Source organism: Parasteatoda tepidariorum, chromosome 10 (assembly GCF_982258835.1).
Source record: "Parasteatoda tepidariorum strain Cologne lab strain chromosome 10, Ptep-v5.0, whole genome shotgun sequence".
Lineage (NCBI taxonomy): Eukaryota > Metazoa > Arthropoda > Arachnida > Araneae > Theridiidae > Parasteatoda > Parasteatoda tepidariorum.
In genome coordinates, this window is record NC_141764.1 from 36,243,877 (window position 1) to 36,257,935 (window position 14,059).

Consider the following 14,059-nt stretch of genomic DNA (forward strand, 5'->3'; position numbering starts at 1 on the left):
TTCTCTGTTTTTTGATAAAAGTTTTATTATTCTTTGCTTTTGATCTGATGGTTTTGTTTAATGTTATTTAATTGATTATTAGGCCAATATTTCTTAACACATTGTCATTGATCGGTGGCAGGTTAACTCATTTGACATAGTTTCTGTGTAAAATTGCGGCCAACAAGGTGTTAACAGTTTTTTCTTATTATTTTAAACCTCCTAAAGAAATTGAAATAAATAGTAATAATTATATTTTAATTTCACACGCCATAATCGTTTTAAACGCTTTGAATTCATCTCAAAATAATTAACTTTTGTACTGGTAGGAATTATTGAAGCAATATTTTTATGATGTGAAATAAAATTTCAAGAAAATTAGTTTTATTTGAATTGTGAAATAATTATCAATATAAAAATTAATCTATAATTTTAAATAATAGATTTAAGGTTATAATGCATAATTAGATTCACACAGTGTTTCAAAAGTCACGGTTTGTCTTATAATTAATTTTTTATAATTTATGTTGATATATTAAGTTTTTGGTCAATAAAAAAGAGGTGTCAATTTTTTCAAATCTTAAGTTTTAATTTTTTTTAAATATATAATAAAAAATACAATTCTAAGAAATATTGGTCACAAAGATATGCAGTAATTTGTTGCTTAAGGAGTTCTAGGTATATGATCTGTTTATTCATTTATCTTTAAATAGACTTTTTATGTTAATTATTAACACTTTTGTGATTTACTCGAATATATTTTGAAGGAAATTACTATCTGATAAAATGACAAGGAGGAATTTATATGTGCTTCTCTGCTAATAATTTCTTAAATAAATTTTTTATGCATGATTATTTTCGTGCTTATTTTACTGATTGATTGTATCAAAACTAACAGCTTTTGAGACTTTTTGTTAGCTCCTTACACTAATATCTATGCTCAGTTTCACTTATATATTAATTTATTTAACCATGGCCAACCAGGCAAGTGTTGCAGTGGAAATTTAAAATAAAATGTAAACATTTCTGTTGTATTACTATTTTAATTACTGCTGTAAAATATATATCGAAAATCTGCATTTATTACATTTGTGATGTTGACATATTTTTCATTGAAGTAATATCGTTAATGTAACCAGAATTTTGCACTCACAGCATCTGCATAGTTGGCCATAGATAAAATGCTTTAAAATAATAATTTTTTTCAATACCAATATGGAAAGATACAAATAAAAATTTTTCACAGTTTTAATCTAAACTAATCTAATTTTCTGAAGGAAAAAAATCGACCTTAGTGTTTAATCTATAATTATTTAGTTAGTGGAAATTGCTTTTTTTATATTACTTTTAAAAACTTAGTTTTTAATATATTATTCATAAAATCATGAATTATGTTTTTATCAAACATATATTGTGATCTTTTTATTTGATAGTACAAAAATGGTTTTTCACTTATATTTGTGTATAGTAATTGATATTATTATAAAGGAAATTTTACAAATGAAATTCAAACTAATTTTAAGAAATTATTGCCTAAAAAGCAAATATTCAGCAACTCAATATTCAGCTGAATATTCAACAAGAAAATATATTTTGGAAATATTCATTAAACATTAACAATATGTGTAAAAACTGACAAATTTTAAATACTTAAAAAAAAAAAAAAAAACTTTATGTATATATATGTATATGGATTATTTTCATTATTATATACTTTCATAATCAACTAAGTTATGAAAGTTTAGTTAATGAAAGGATTTTTTTCAATTCATATACTGGAATCCCATCATTTATGACGACTTGTGTGAAACTACAAAAATTTTTGAAATCGCATGGTGTGGATTTGCATGGTTATTTCCTTTTCTCAACATTTTGTTTATTGTTAGTGCCATCAACCCAGCCCTAATCCTCTAGTTGGTTTGTTGCTGCATCGATTGCTTGGCATGGTCAGTTAATGCCAAATTCGCCTTATAATACTGTTTATATCAATTTTTAGCCTATGGTAGACATCCTGATTTCAAGAAATATGTTTACAAGACTTCATCTGATCCATTTTCTAACTACAAGGCATTTAAGTCAAGAAAGACCATTTCAATTTGCATGAATAAAAGAGTAATGGCATCTGATGCTAGTTCTTGGTCAATGACTGCTCCATCTTCTTCTAGAAAGAGGAAAATAGTCACAAGAAGAAAATCATGGCCACCAGATGCACCACACAAGTTAAATGTTAGAAAGAAATATCAAAATTTGAAACTTAAGGATGCTTTTGAGCCTTTTTGGACTGACACTTATGAATGGGCTATTATGCAAAGAGGTCCAGAAAGCATCAGACCAGCTCCTCTTGCTAGACTAGCTGAATTCACTATTTATGAAAAATACAAAGTTAAACCCTACAAACCTAATGCTCAAGCCAACTCTTATCAGGCGTGCGATAATTCTCAATCAGTAAAATTGAAGGCCGTTGATGTCATTGGATTTTATTTTACTAAAAAGGAACCACTGAAAGCATACTCACAAAAAAATTATTTAACAAACTTGAAAAAAATGTGTGCGGCTGATAATAAAAATTGTGCAGTCCGGGAATTAAATCAGACCAATTTTATTTCTGACGAAAACTCTGTCAAAAATATTCCATCTAAAACAATTAAAAGTGAAGTATCTAAAAATACAACTGTGCTGGCTACAAATCGCAATGCTTCTGTAAAATTTGAGAACAAAGAAGTTTTGAATCAGAGTCTTTCTAATAATTTAAGTCATGAATTTGGTTTTAATGACAGAACTTATGTCTCACATCCAGAAAATACTAGTTTTGGCACACCATCTGTCAGGCAATTGCATTCTTTCAATTCAGATTTATCTGGTAATGTGGCTGTGGAAAGACCAGTGATATATTTAGATGATGATATATTAAATATTAAAAATAAATTCATTTCTAAAGGTGTTGTTTGGAACAAAGAAAATATTAAATTTGAAAACTTTTCAGACTCTAAAATGTCTAATATTGGTGAAAAATGTAAACCTCATACTTGTACTGAGGTTGCAGTTAAAAATCAACAGATACAAAAGTCCTTCAAGCCTCAAAGTAAGAAAGTGAAGTTAACTGCTATCGACTGGCCAGAGTTTGATAGACCTGAAATCAAGTTTAATAAATCGTTTAAAAATAAAATTAAAGGTAGTCCGCTTGGTTTTGAAAGTAAAGCTCCTCAAGATATGGATACTGATTCTAAAAGTTCTGGTAAAGTGTCTAAAACTGGAAAGGATTCTTCATCTCAAAGTAGTAGCAGTTCTAACCCATCTACTTCACAAGAAGTTCCTACATCAACTTCATCTCAAACACCTAGTAATCAAAATAATAATAACAAGCCTTATCTGAGACAACTGTTTGAGCATGATATTCAGTCAAATTTTGAAAGTTTAAATAAAGATAAAGAATTTGATAAAGATGTTAAGAAACCTGATCCTAAGAAAAAGGAAACTGAAAGTGAAAAATCTTCAACATCTAGTTCTACCATTCCTGCTAATGTTGTGGGATTTGATTTTTTGACTACTCTTCAAAAGCGAACTGATATTGGGGAAAGTTCAGGTGAAAAATTCCCAGCTTCTGTTATTGGTCAAGCATTTCTTGATAATCTTGCAGATCAAAAAGACAAATATCATGGAAGCAGTTCAGAAGCGAAAGCAGTCCCTTCCTCTGTTGTGGGACTTTCATTTTTGAAATCTTTAGTTGAAACTGTTACATCTTCTGAGTCTGATGAACAACCATTACCTGCATCAGTAATAGGACAGTCATTTTTGAAAAACCTATTAGAAAGCCAGTCAAATATGAAAGCTGATAATTCTAAATCTCAGCAGGTACAAGAGTCTGAAAATCCTCCTTCAGAGCAAACTATTCCAAGCTCTGTGATTGGGCAGGCATTCTTAAAAACTTTAGTTGATACTCAACAACATGTTGAAAAAAGAGAAACTCCTAAACCTATTCCATCTGAAGTGCTTGGCCAGACATTTTTAAAATCTCTTCTAGTTGGATCTAAAGATACCAATGAAACAACGATAAGCAAAGTTGCAGTATCTCCTGAAAAGCAAAGTTCATCAAGTAGTGTACCGGCTACTGTTATTGGCCAATCATTCTTGAAAAATTTATTGGAACAATCAGCTGTTGCTGAAAATCCAAATATACATTATGCACATCCTGTAACTGTTGTCGATGAAACTGTAGCTAAAGACAATCCAAAACCTGCTATAGATATTACTTCAAAACCATTGCCTGCAGCTGTCATTGGGCAGTCGTTTTTAAGCACATTATTAAGAGAAACTGAAATTGAAAGTAGTGGCGAGAAAAATGTAATTCCTGCTCCTGTTATTGGTCAGTCATTCCTAAAAAACCTACTTGAAAGTGAAACCTGTTCTAAGCCTTCTGATGAGGGTACAAAAGAGATACCAGCTCCTGTCATTGGTCAGGCATTTCTAAAGTCATTGATTGAAAGTCAAACTTTGCAGCAACTTGAAACAGGGGAAAAATCTTCAGATACTACTAAAACTGTACCAGCCACTGTAATTGGCCAATCATTCCTCAAAAACCTTCTTGAAAGTGAATCCTGTTCTAAGCCTTCAGACGAAAGTACAAAAGAGATCCCAGCTCCTGTTATTGGTCAAGCATTTCTAAAATCGCTCATTGAAAGTCAAACTTCACACCAACCTGAAACAGGAAAAAAGCCTGCAGATTCTAGCAAAACTGTTCCATCCACAGTTATTGGTCAATCATTCTTAAAAACTCTAATTCAAGAGGAACCGGCTCAGGAATCTAAAAACGATGTACCCATTCCGGCCTCAGTGATTGGTCTAGCATTTCTTAAAACCCTCAGTGCTGACCCAACTCCTGCTTCTCAATCTCAAAGTATTCCTGCACCTGTTATTGGCCAGACTTTTCTCAAATCTTTATTGCAGCAACCTAGTTCTGATGAGACTCAAGAAAAAACTATTCCTGCCTCAGTTTTGGGGCAATCCTTTTTAAAAACACTCATTGGAAAAGAAACTACAATTAGTAAAACTGATAAGAATTATGGAGTTTGTGAGTCGGCTAAAGATGAGACTCAATCTACTAATATACCTTCTATACCTTCTTCTGTAGTTGGTCAGACTTTTCTTCAATCACTTATTGCTGAAGAAAGTAAAATGAGTGAAAAGACTGAGTCAATTCCATCACAGGTTGTAGGTCAAGCATTTCTGAAAACATTATTGGAAGCAACACCTGCTAGTAAGGAAGTTGTTGACAAACCAATACCCGCTAATGTGTTAGGACAAGTTTTCTTAAAATCTCTTGCGGGCGAAGGCAGTAAATCTCTAGACTTGAGCTCTTCTGACCAAACTGTTACAAGTAAGGATGGAAAAAAAGAAACTGTTATCCCTTCTCAAGTTTTAGGCCAAGCATTTTTGAAAACTTTGACTTCAGAGGCTGAAAATGTTGTCCAACCTGAACCAGAAACACAAGCTTCGATACCAGCATCAGTAATTGGACTGGCATTTTTGAAAACCCTCACAGATCAGTCGGAAGAAACTCCAATTTCGCAGTCACAATCAACTAAAAAATCCATGCCCGCTGGTGTTGTAGGCCAAGCATTTTTAAAGACCCTAGTTGACTTTAGTGATGATTCTACAAGCCTAAGTACTGACTCCTCACTTCAGATTTCTAAAAAAGATGAATCGGTGGGTAATGGATTCCATGCAGGAAGTGTTGATAATGGAATGGATATGCAGTCATCTATAATACCACCTCCTCCTGAATTTGGTTCTTCTGATGAAGTTTGTTCTTTTTCAAGTAATATTCCTGGAACATCTGGAAATGTTGATGTTACTCCTGGAATTATTGATGAACTTTTATCTTATACTAAAATGATGCATTCTGTTATTGAAAGCATGCAGGAATCTGAAGATCCTCAAGGAACTTCCTCTGAAAATCAAAAAAAGAAAAAATAACTTGATAATATATTAGAAACATTTCCTTCATTGTGTAATTGAACTCATTTTTGTAATTTATATGTTCTGTGTAGACCATTCATTCATTGATTGTTTATAATGTGTCATTAAATTTTTTTAAAACTAGCCTGGCTTAAGTTATTATGTGCTCGTGTTTTCTATAAAATGTGAACTAAATTTGTGAAATCTCTTGCTAAAGCATACATAGCCATGGCTGAATTATCCATGATTCAAATGTTTTTTTCTTCCTTGGCTTCTTTTCATAAAATGGAAAGCACTAGTTTCTTAAGTGCTTTATCTTTCAAATTTATTTGTAGACGTGAAGCTACTGCAATAATATTGAGTAGCTTTTTCAATAATAATAATTGCAATAATGAGAAAAATTGAGTTTCATAAATATTTTGTTATGTATTTTACATTTCATATGAGCTTTCAATTTCTTAAAATCCATAAGTGTAGGAAATAATTTTTTTATTAAAGTCAGAATTTCTTTTTAACTTCAAAGTTCACAAATATTTCTTAGCTTTCATTAAAAAACTATTTATAAATATATTTTATTAATACAACAATTTAGTTATATTTAATAGCTGGAGCTTTATCTAAATTATCAGTTAATTACTCACAAAATTATGTAAAATTGATACGCGATGAGAAATTCCTTCAGTACATGTATCCGATGTTTACACTAGTTCTATTATATGGAATAAAAAATAATGGAATAATTATTTGGAATGAATTTTATTGATGGTTAAAACGAAATTATGGCTCATTATTTCATTTCAGGACTTCATATTCTTGAAATTAATATAAATGAATTCAACATAAGGATGCATATTACACTTACGAAAAACATGAACAAATGTTTTCTCTTTGTAGAAAATATTAATCTGAAATTGGTATCTGGAAGAATTTTATGTATAACCCAGAGTTTGTTGTTTTCCTGATATTCCTGATTTAAAATATTCTGTACCTATTTGTCTTGATTTTTTGTATTCTGTCTTGATATTTTTTATTCAGAATATACTATTTTGATGAACATGCAATTTTAAAAGAATCGCTTGGATTTTTAAAAATTTCTTTCACTATAAAAAATAAGAAAAACCAGATTGAAAAAGTGAAATCCGAAATATGTTCCAAATGAAAAGGAGTTGTTGTGAAAAACAGAACCCCTTCTTTATCTTCTCCTTTACCTCTGCAGAACGAATTATTGCTGAATCAGTATTGAATCGAATGTTTTTTTAATTAACCCCACTCTTTTTACAGATTCGTTTATTACTTCTATCATTTTACTTTTCTTTTCATCTTAAATCATCATATTATATCGTTTTCATCATACATACCAGGAATTTGACCCTTTGGCTTATGACAGCAGTTGTCTCTCACATCGCATTTTTTTAAAAATGGAAATGAAAACCTTTCTCCCATAATACGACTTTACTTTTTTTTAAAATAAAAGTTTCTGACAATGCCTTTGCCAAACTCCAAAATATGTCTGATATAACAGTTAAATATTGTAACTTTATTGTATTGTTATAACAAAACCATTATTTTGTACCTAAAATGATCTGTGATCATTGCAGTTGTGACGGGCTCAACATCAAGTGTTATTTTGGTTTCATTTACAATTATTTTCATAAATTATACAGGCGGTCTTTTTTTATTTATTTATTTTCCCTGCGCGAAGAGGCTGGGCTGCCCTTCTTCTGTCTGCGTAACGAAAGTTTTTTTTCCCCCTCAGTGCCTTCAATTTTGTATAATTTTTGTTTTAGATAAATATTTCTAGTTTTCACATAAGTTTGCATTATTTAAAAAAAAAGTAATAAAGTAGTATTGCTCCATTTTTAAATTGCTATCAATCCTTTTAATAATTTTTATTAATTTATTTTAATAAGTTGTATTAAAATAATTTAATTTAGGTTTTTATTTAAAAATTTTTTATTCTATAGTTTTGTTCATTTCGGAATGCTTATATCGTTTTTTAATTTTATTTAATAACGATAAAATTTAATAGGTCTTAAAATCACAAACATGCAATAATTTGAATTTAGGGATGTCCTCTAATTACTCCTCATTCAGACTTATAATTTTGTTTCAGTTTTTTGGCTTCTCAGCATTTTTGCTATAAAAATTTTTACTTAAAAATGTTCGATTGCTAATCGGAAATTGATGTTAAGAACTAACTTATTTGCATATTTGACTTAGAAATTTCTTCTTCCATCAAATTACATTGAAATTTTTCATTTCTTATACATTTCATTTATTTCAAAATTAAAAGTACTTTTAAAAGTCCATTTAATTTACGTATTGATTTAATTTCATTTTGCTTTGATCTTTGTTTCTAAATTACGCTACATTTACTTATCCTTTGTTTATATTTGTGTTCATTTATTCTTTAGTACTACTAAGATCATATACAATATAGTTTTGGAATAATATATTGTTGCATGAAAATAACTATAATTATCAGTTTCTTTTAAACTTATTCCAATTTATCTTTATATTGAGGAATCTGTTTCCGAAGTCAAGAAAATTCATGTTTCAACGTTCCACATGTTATGTGTGCATATGGGAGTCGCGGGTTTTTTAAAATAATTTCTGATCAACTTGTTCCTATCTTAATTTGTTATTTAAAGCTGTTCATGTTTTTTTTCTAAATGTTGTGGAAAAAATAAAGAAGTAAGCCTCATAAAATAAAATTTTTAAAACAGTGGTTTACACTATTTTTTTTTAGCCTTTTGTTTCCCCTTAAAAAAAATTTTCAAAATTTATATTTGCACTAAAAATGACCTAATTTAAAAAAAAAAAAAAGTAGTCTGGTATAACCGGTTATTTGATGTTTCTAACATCCTTAATCATTTAGTTTTTCAGACTGTTTTATTTACTTACTAATTAAGATTGAAGGGAGAGAAAAAAATAGAAAAAGCGTATTATTTATTGTATAATTATGTTTAAAGTTCTTTTACTGGGCATCTTATTAAACATACTCAGATTTATTTTGACTGTACACTTATTATTTTTTTAAATAAATAAAAACATTAAGGTATTTGATTTGTTTTAAATATTGTAACTAGTTTATTTGCTAATAATATTCTCTAGTTTGATAGATTAGAATATACTGTACATGAAGCAAAACATAAGTCATAGCCCTACAATTATATATTTATTTATTGCAATTTGAATTTTATATATTTAAAAAAAAAATGTTAATTTAATTTGTTTTATAAGAATTAAGAATTAAAAAAGTGATGAACCTTTCAATCCCAAGACATCTTTTATGATTTGTTTTAAAGTCCTAGTTGTTTTAATCCTTAAATTTTTTTCATATATTTTTTAGAAAATTCTAAGTTTTATTGTGGGTTTCAGAACCTAATCTTTATAATTTATTATAAAATTCTGCTGCTGCAGTAATTTTCATCCTGCGCCTTATATCAAGATTATAACAGTAATTTTTTCTTCTTCTTGAGTCTACAATCCGAACTTGATAGTAATTTCCTTCATATGTCTCTGGCAGGATTTTGAAAATAATTTTTGGTAATATTTACAGATTCAATCATACACTAAAACTTGAATCAACATAAATTCTACTGATTCTATTTGTATAATTGAAAGTATTTTGCTTTAAAATATGGAAACAACACCCGAGGAATCTATTGAAAATGTAGTTGAGTTTGAAGATATTCAACTGTCTGATACGGATGACAAAAAAGACGTACCTGACCCAGAAGTGGCCTCTGTCAGTATTGATTACAATAATAGGTTGGTTTCCAAAATAGCAACTTTTGATTCTACTTCAAGTGATAATTGTGACACCAGATTTTTTGCAAGCAAGCAGTTTTACCCTTACACCAAAGATCTTAGTGATAAAATAGAATCTACCTCTTCTGAAGAGTTTGAGTTATCTGATGATGACAAATCATCTATTGCAGAAAATGTGAACTTGCCTAACATAGATCTTGCCGGTATGGCTTGTGTTTCTAAGAGGCATCAAATAGAATCATCCTCTAGTTTTGATCATTCTAGTACAACTTTCAAGGAGGAATGTTATACTGATGCAGAATACATTTCTGATGATGAGTCTGATTCAAAGAAAAATCAAATGGTAAACGGGTCTCTGATGGAAGGAGGACAAGATCGCAAATTGTCTTTTGGCTTGTCTGTTTCCAATCTTGCTTCGACTGTAAAAGATGTATTTTCTTCAAAACAGACAACACTGTCTGACCTAAATGTCATGAATCCCTTTTCTTCTTCAGTTGAAGTTAGAATGGCTTTACCTACAAAATTGGATGAATCTAAAGCCCCTCTAATGACATGCCTCGAGTTTTTAAAATCAGAACCCGCAGAAGATGAACTTACAGATGTGGAAGACTTTACCCCAGAATTGTGTGACAATAAATCACCTAGCACAACCCATGATCTGGAAGATGTATTTAGGTACAGAGGTAAGAATAATTTTAAAATGCCTAAAAATGTCAACAAGAGAGGTTCTTGGACTATGGAAACTTTATCGGATGATGAGATTTCCAATTCCGAGGTCACACAGAACAGTCATCGACAACGTCATTTGAAGAGAAACTCGATTGTTACTGATAATGATATTCATTCCTTAACTGATGAAGAATTAATTGATTTAGATGGTCCAGGTGAGTTCATTTATGTATTATTGTCATCAGGAATGTCAGAATAGCAAAGGGTAGTTAAGGGCACAAGTGTAAACAAGTCATCAAATATAAAGGTGATGCTTCAAAAAGGCAATAAAGTTAAAAGAATCCCACTTGTTCTAATGCTCTGACATTCCTTGTTGTTATTCTAATATGTGAATGTAATATTAACTAAAATTTTTTATTTCAGCTTTAACTTTTATCAAATCTAGAAAATTATAAACAATGGTAATGCATTATATATGCTTTTCTAAGCTTTTTTAATGGAGGGACTTGTATAATTCATAAACTTATAAAGTAATTTTGGGAATTTTTCTGACTTTTGAAATTTGTAAATTTTTGAAATTTTTTTTGTGCTTTTATATTCATATCTTTTGAAAAATAAATTCAACTTAATGAGCTATCTACAACTTATCTGTAGAATGGACTGAGACAGATGACTCTGGTAGTGTGCGGCAAATTACACAAATAAAAACTGAAACATCGATAAAATTAGAAGGAGATGGTAAGTCTGTTGCATGTCACAATTTTCAAACTGTATTTTCTTTGTAATTTAATTTTATGTTTTACTGTCTTAAGTTTCTGATTTAATGCATGGAATTTAGATGCTAATTATTATTGTGCTTGATTACATGAAATTATTATTTTATTACAGATTAAAAATTTACAGATTTTTTTTTAAAAAAAAGCAGGGCATTCTATTTATGATTGTATGTTTTTTTAAAATTTATTTCGAAATTTGTGATTTTCTTTTTTTCTGTGTTTGTGGCAAGTGTTGAAAAATATTTTAAGCAAATGCATACTTTTCTTGAAGTTGTTTCATGTGAGACATTTTAAAATGTGGTTTATAGAATGTTTTGCACAACATTCTTGATACATGTGCTCTTATGATAAATATTTAATTTGTTATAACAAAGTTTGTGACCCATGTAGCAGATTGCCAAATTTAATAAATGGAAGGGAAATCAGATGATTATCGTAAAAAATTATAGTAAAATTGTTATTCAAAATACATATATATGGTAAGTTAAAGCTTTTGTTTATTTCAAATATTTGTTTCAAATCACACTTTCAAAGGTTAATTTAAAACAAATGTTAGCAATTAATAAATTAATAAAATATTAGTTTGTAAATACTTACAAATTTACAATGCTTAAAACTAATTACTAACTTAGATAGAAATGTAAGTGTTGTGACTAATAAGCACTAAATAATGAGAGTATTCAATTAAAGCTAGGTGAAACTCAATCCCCCGTGGTTGCTTGAATCCTACCCAGCTTCAGATCAATGGTTACCAGCTTGTCTGGGAATTAAAAACTGCTTGTGCACAATGTTGACCACATTATTATCACAATCATGCCATTGGTCACAAAACTGTGGAGGTTTATTCCCATGGCCCACAGCTGGTTGTTGTGGAAGGGCTTTACACTTCTTATTTTTAAGCCTTTTCACCAGAAAATGTTTTTGAATTAAACTTGCTAAAGTTGTATTTTTTTGGAAGTTGGAATTTTTTCGAAAAGTGGAGCATGAGATTAATGATTAAATAAACTTACGCTTTAAGACAATTTTCATGTTGTTAAATTACACTATTATGGTAGTTGTAGTTGAACAAGTTGATAAGCTTAGTTGTTGTTGCTTTATTAAATTAAGCAATGATTTTTACGAATAATGTTTTTAATTAGGGGCCAAAAATTTACTTCAATCTTTTCCCTGAGGCTTTTTTACAAATTTTTTAGTAAATATTTGTGACATATTTTATGATTAAATCTACAAATAGGCAACAGAAATGAAACTATCAATGGTAAAACTGATTTTCAAATTTAAAGAGTTAAGCATGTTCATAAGAGTACGTGTTTTGTTCGGTATTCAAATTGAATTTATGTGCTTGAATGCAAATTTTGATTACCAAATGTATTTTTGTTTCAAGAGTTGTTTTAGTTCAGTTCTGAAATATTTTTTTTCAAGTTGCTTATGCATTAAAAACTGTTTTGATGGAGTTATGAATGTATTTTTTAATATTTAGTTTTGTAATATAATTTATTTATAATTTTGTTCCCATAAGAAATATCATATTTATACGCATGTAATTGTTATTTATTGGGTGTTCACACACATTTTTGCATGATCATTTCTGTTAAAAAAAATGTAGGATGTGCATGCCCCACTGTTCATTTGAAGTTTAGGGAACATGTTGATTTCATAATCTTGGATACTAAATAAGTTTAAGTGTTTGTTTGAATGCATGGAAGCTACTGGCACAAAGGAAACCTATGCACTTATTCGAGAACTGTATTTGTTTCAATTGTGATGTCCTTCTTAAACATCAGGTATCCGGCGATCTCTGCGAAAGATTCCAAGGAAGGAATCGTCTGACGAAGAGAAGAAGTCGACAGATTCTGAACAGGAAGATCTCAGTTTTACTGAAAAGAAGAGCTTCTTCCAAAGGTTGTCTCTCACATCAGACACTTTGCCCACCACTCAGGAAAAGTGGGCTCAGGATGTCTCTTTGGACGATCTACCTATGGCTGAAGGAGAAATTGTTCAAGAGCAGATTAGCTTTGAGGACAAGTTCAAGATGTTTGAACCTGATGAAGGTAATAGGAAGAAGATTCAAAAAAGAGAAAAGCCTGAGCAACCAACTGTTTATTTATACAATTTCACGAAAAATGACAAGCCGGTATCAGCGGAGCAAATTGTCTCTGAATTGGAGAAAGCTGAAGGAATCGTCAACGGGGATCTCAGTCCTGAAACGATGCGGGAAGAAAAAGAAGCTGAATTGCATTCAGCTGTTGCATTAGAGAAAGTAGAACAGGAAGTTTATTCTTTAATCAGTGAAGTAGATAAAGAAGAGAAAAAATTGCATAGTTATCAAGACGAATGTAGTGATAGTGAAGGCATGAGTCCTGGTGATCATAAGCATGTTTCTGATGATGAAAGACTCGGGGATGAATCAGAAACAGATGTTTCCAAAGATGTAGAGTTCTTTAAAGAAAAATCATATACAACGATGATTGAAGCTGATGGTGAGGAATGTGTTTATCTTGTTCTTTACTCGAAATGACAACCATCATATTTTTTCTTTTTAAAAAAAACGTATGCCAAAAAGTATTCTGGAGACTTCTTTTTGTAGAATTGATGAATATTACAATTTATTTTTTATTTTTGTTTCAGTTGTTTATTAAAGGTTAGTTTTTGCTGCTTAATTTGCATTAAAATTATGATAACTTAATATCATTATTCTAGAATTTTTTGTTAACTAAAAATCTGAAGCAAAAAAAAAATGTTGCACTGAAAGTATAATAATCTATTTCATTATTCCAGAATTTTCTGTTAACAATAGTCTGAAACAAAAAAGAAATTTAAATATTTTTTTGATTTTATTAATGATTAGATTAGTAAATATTTGAGAATTAATAGAATAGTAAATATTTTGAGTAAAATCATGATAA

At 29.7% G+C, this 14,059-nt stretch overlaps 1 protein-coding gene across 1 annotated transcript in view; it reads left to right on the plus strand.

Moving 5' to 3' along the window:
• The window catches only part of LOC107449053 (uncharacterized), a 134,507-nt gene that overhangs the window by 104,501 nt on the left and 15,947 nt on the right, over positions 1 to 14,059 (plus strand). Inside the window, exons 37-40 of the mRNA XM_087152743.1 lie at positions 1,976 to 5,950; positions 9,615 to 10,592; positions 11,032 to 11,115; positions 12,938 to 13,633. Coding sequence (XP_087008869.1) covers positions 1,976 to 5,950; positions 9,615 to 10,592; positions 11,032 to 11,115; positions 12,938 to 13,633 — 5,733 coding nt within the window. The remainder of the gene's footprint in view (positions 1 to 1,975; positions 5,951 to 9,614; positions 10,593 to 11,031; positions 11,116 to 12,937; positions 13,634 to 14,059) is intronic.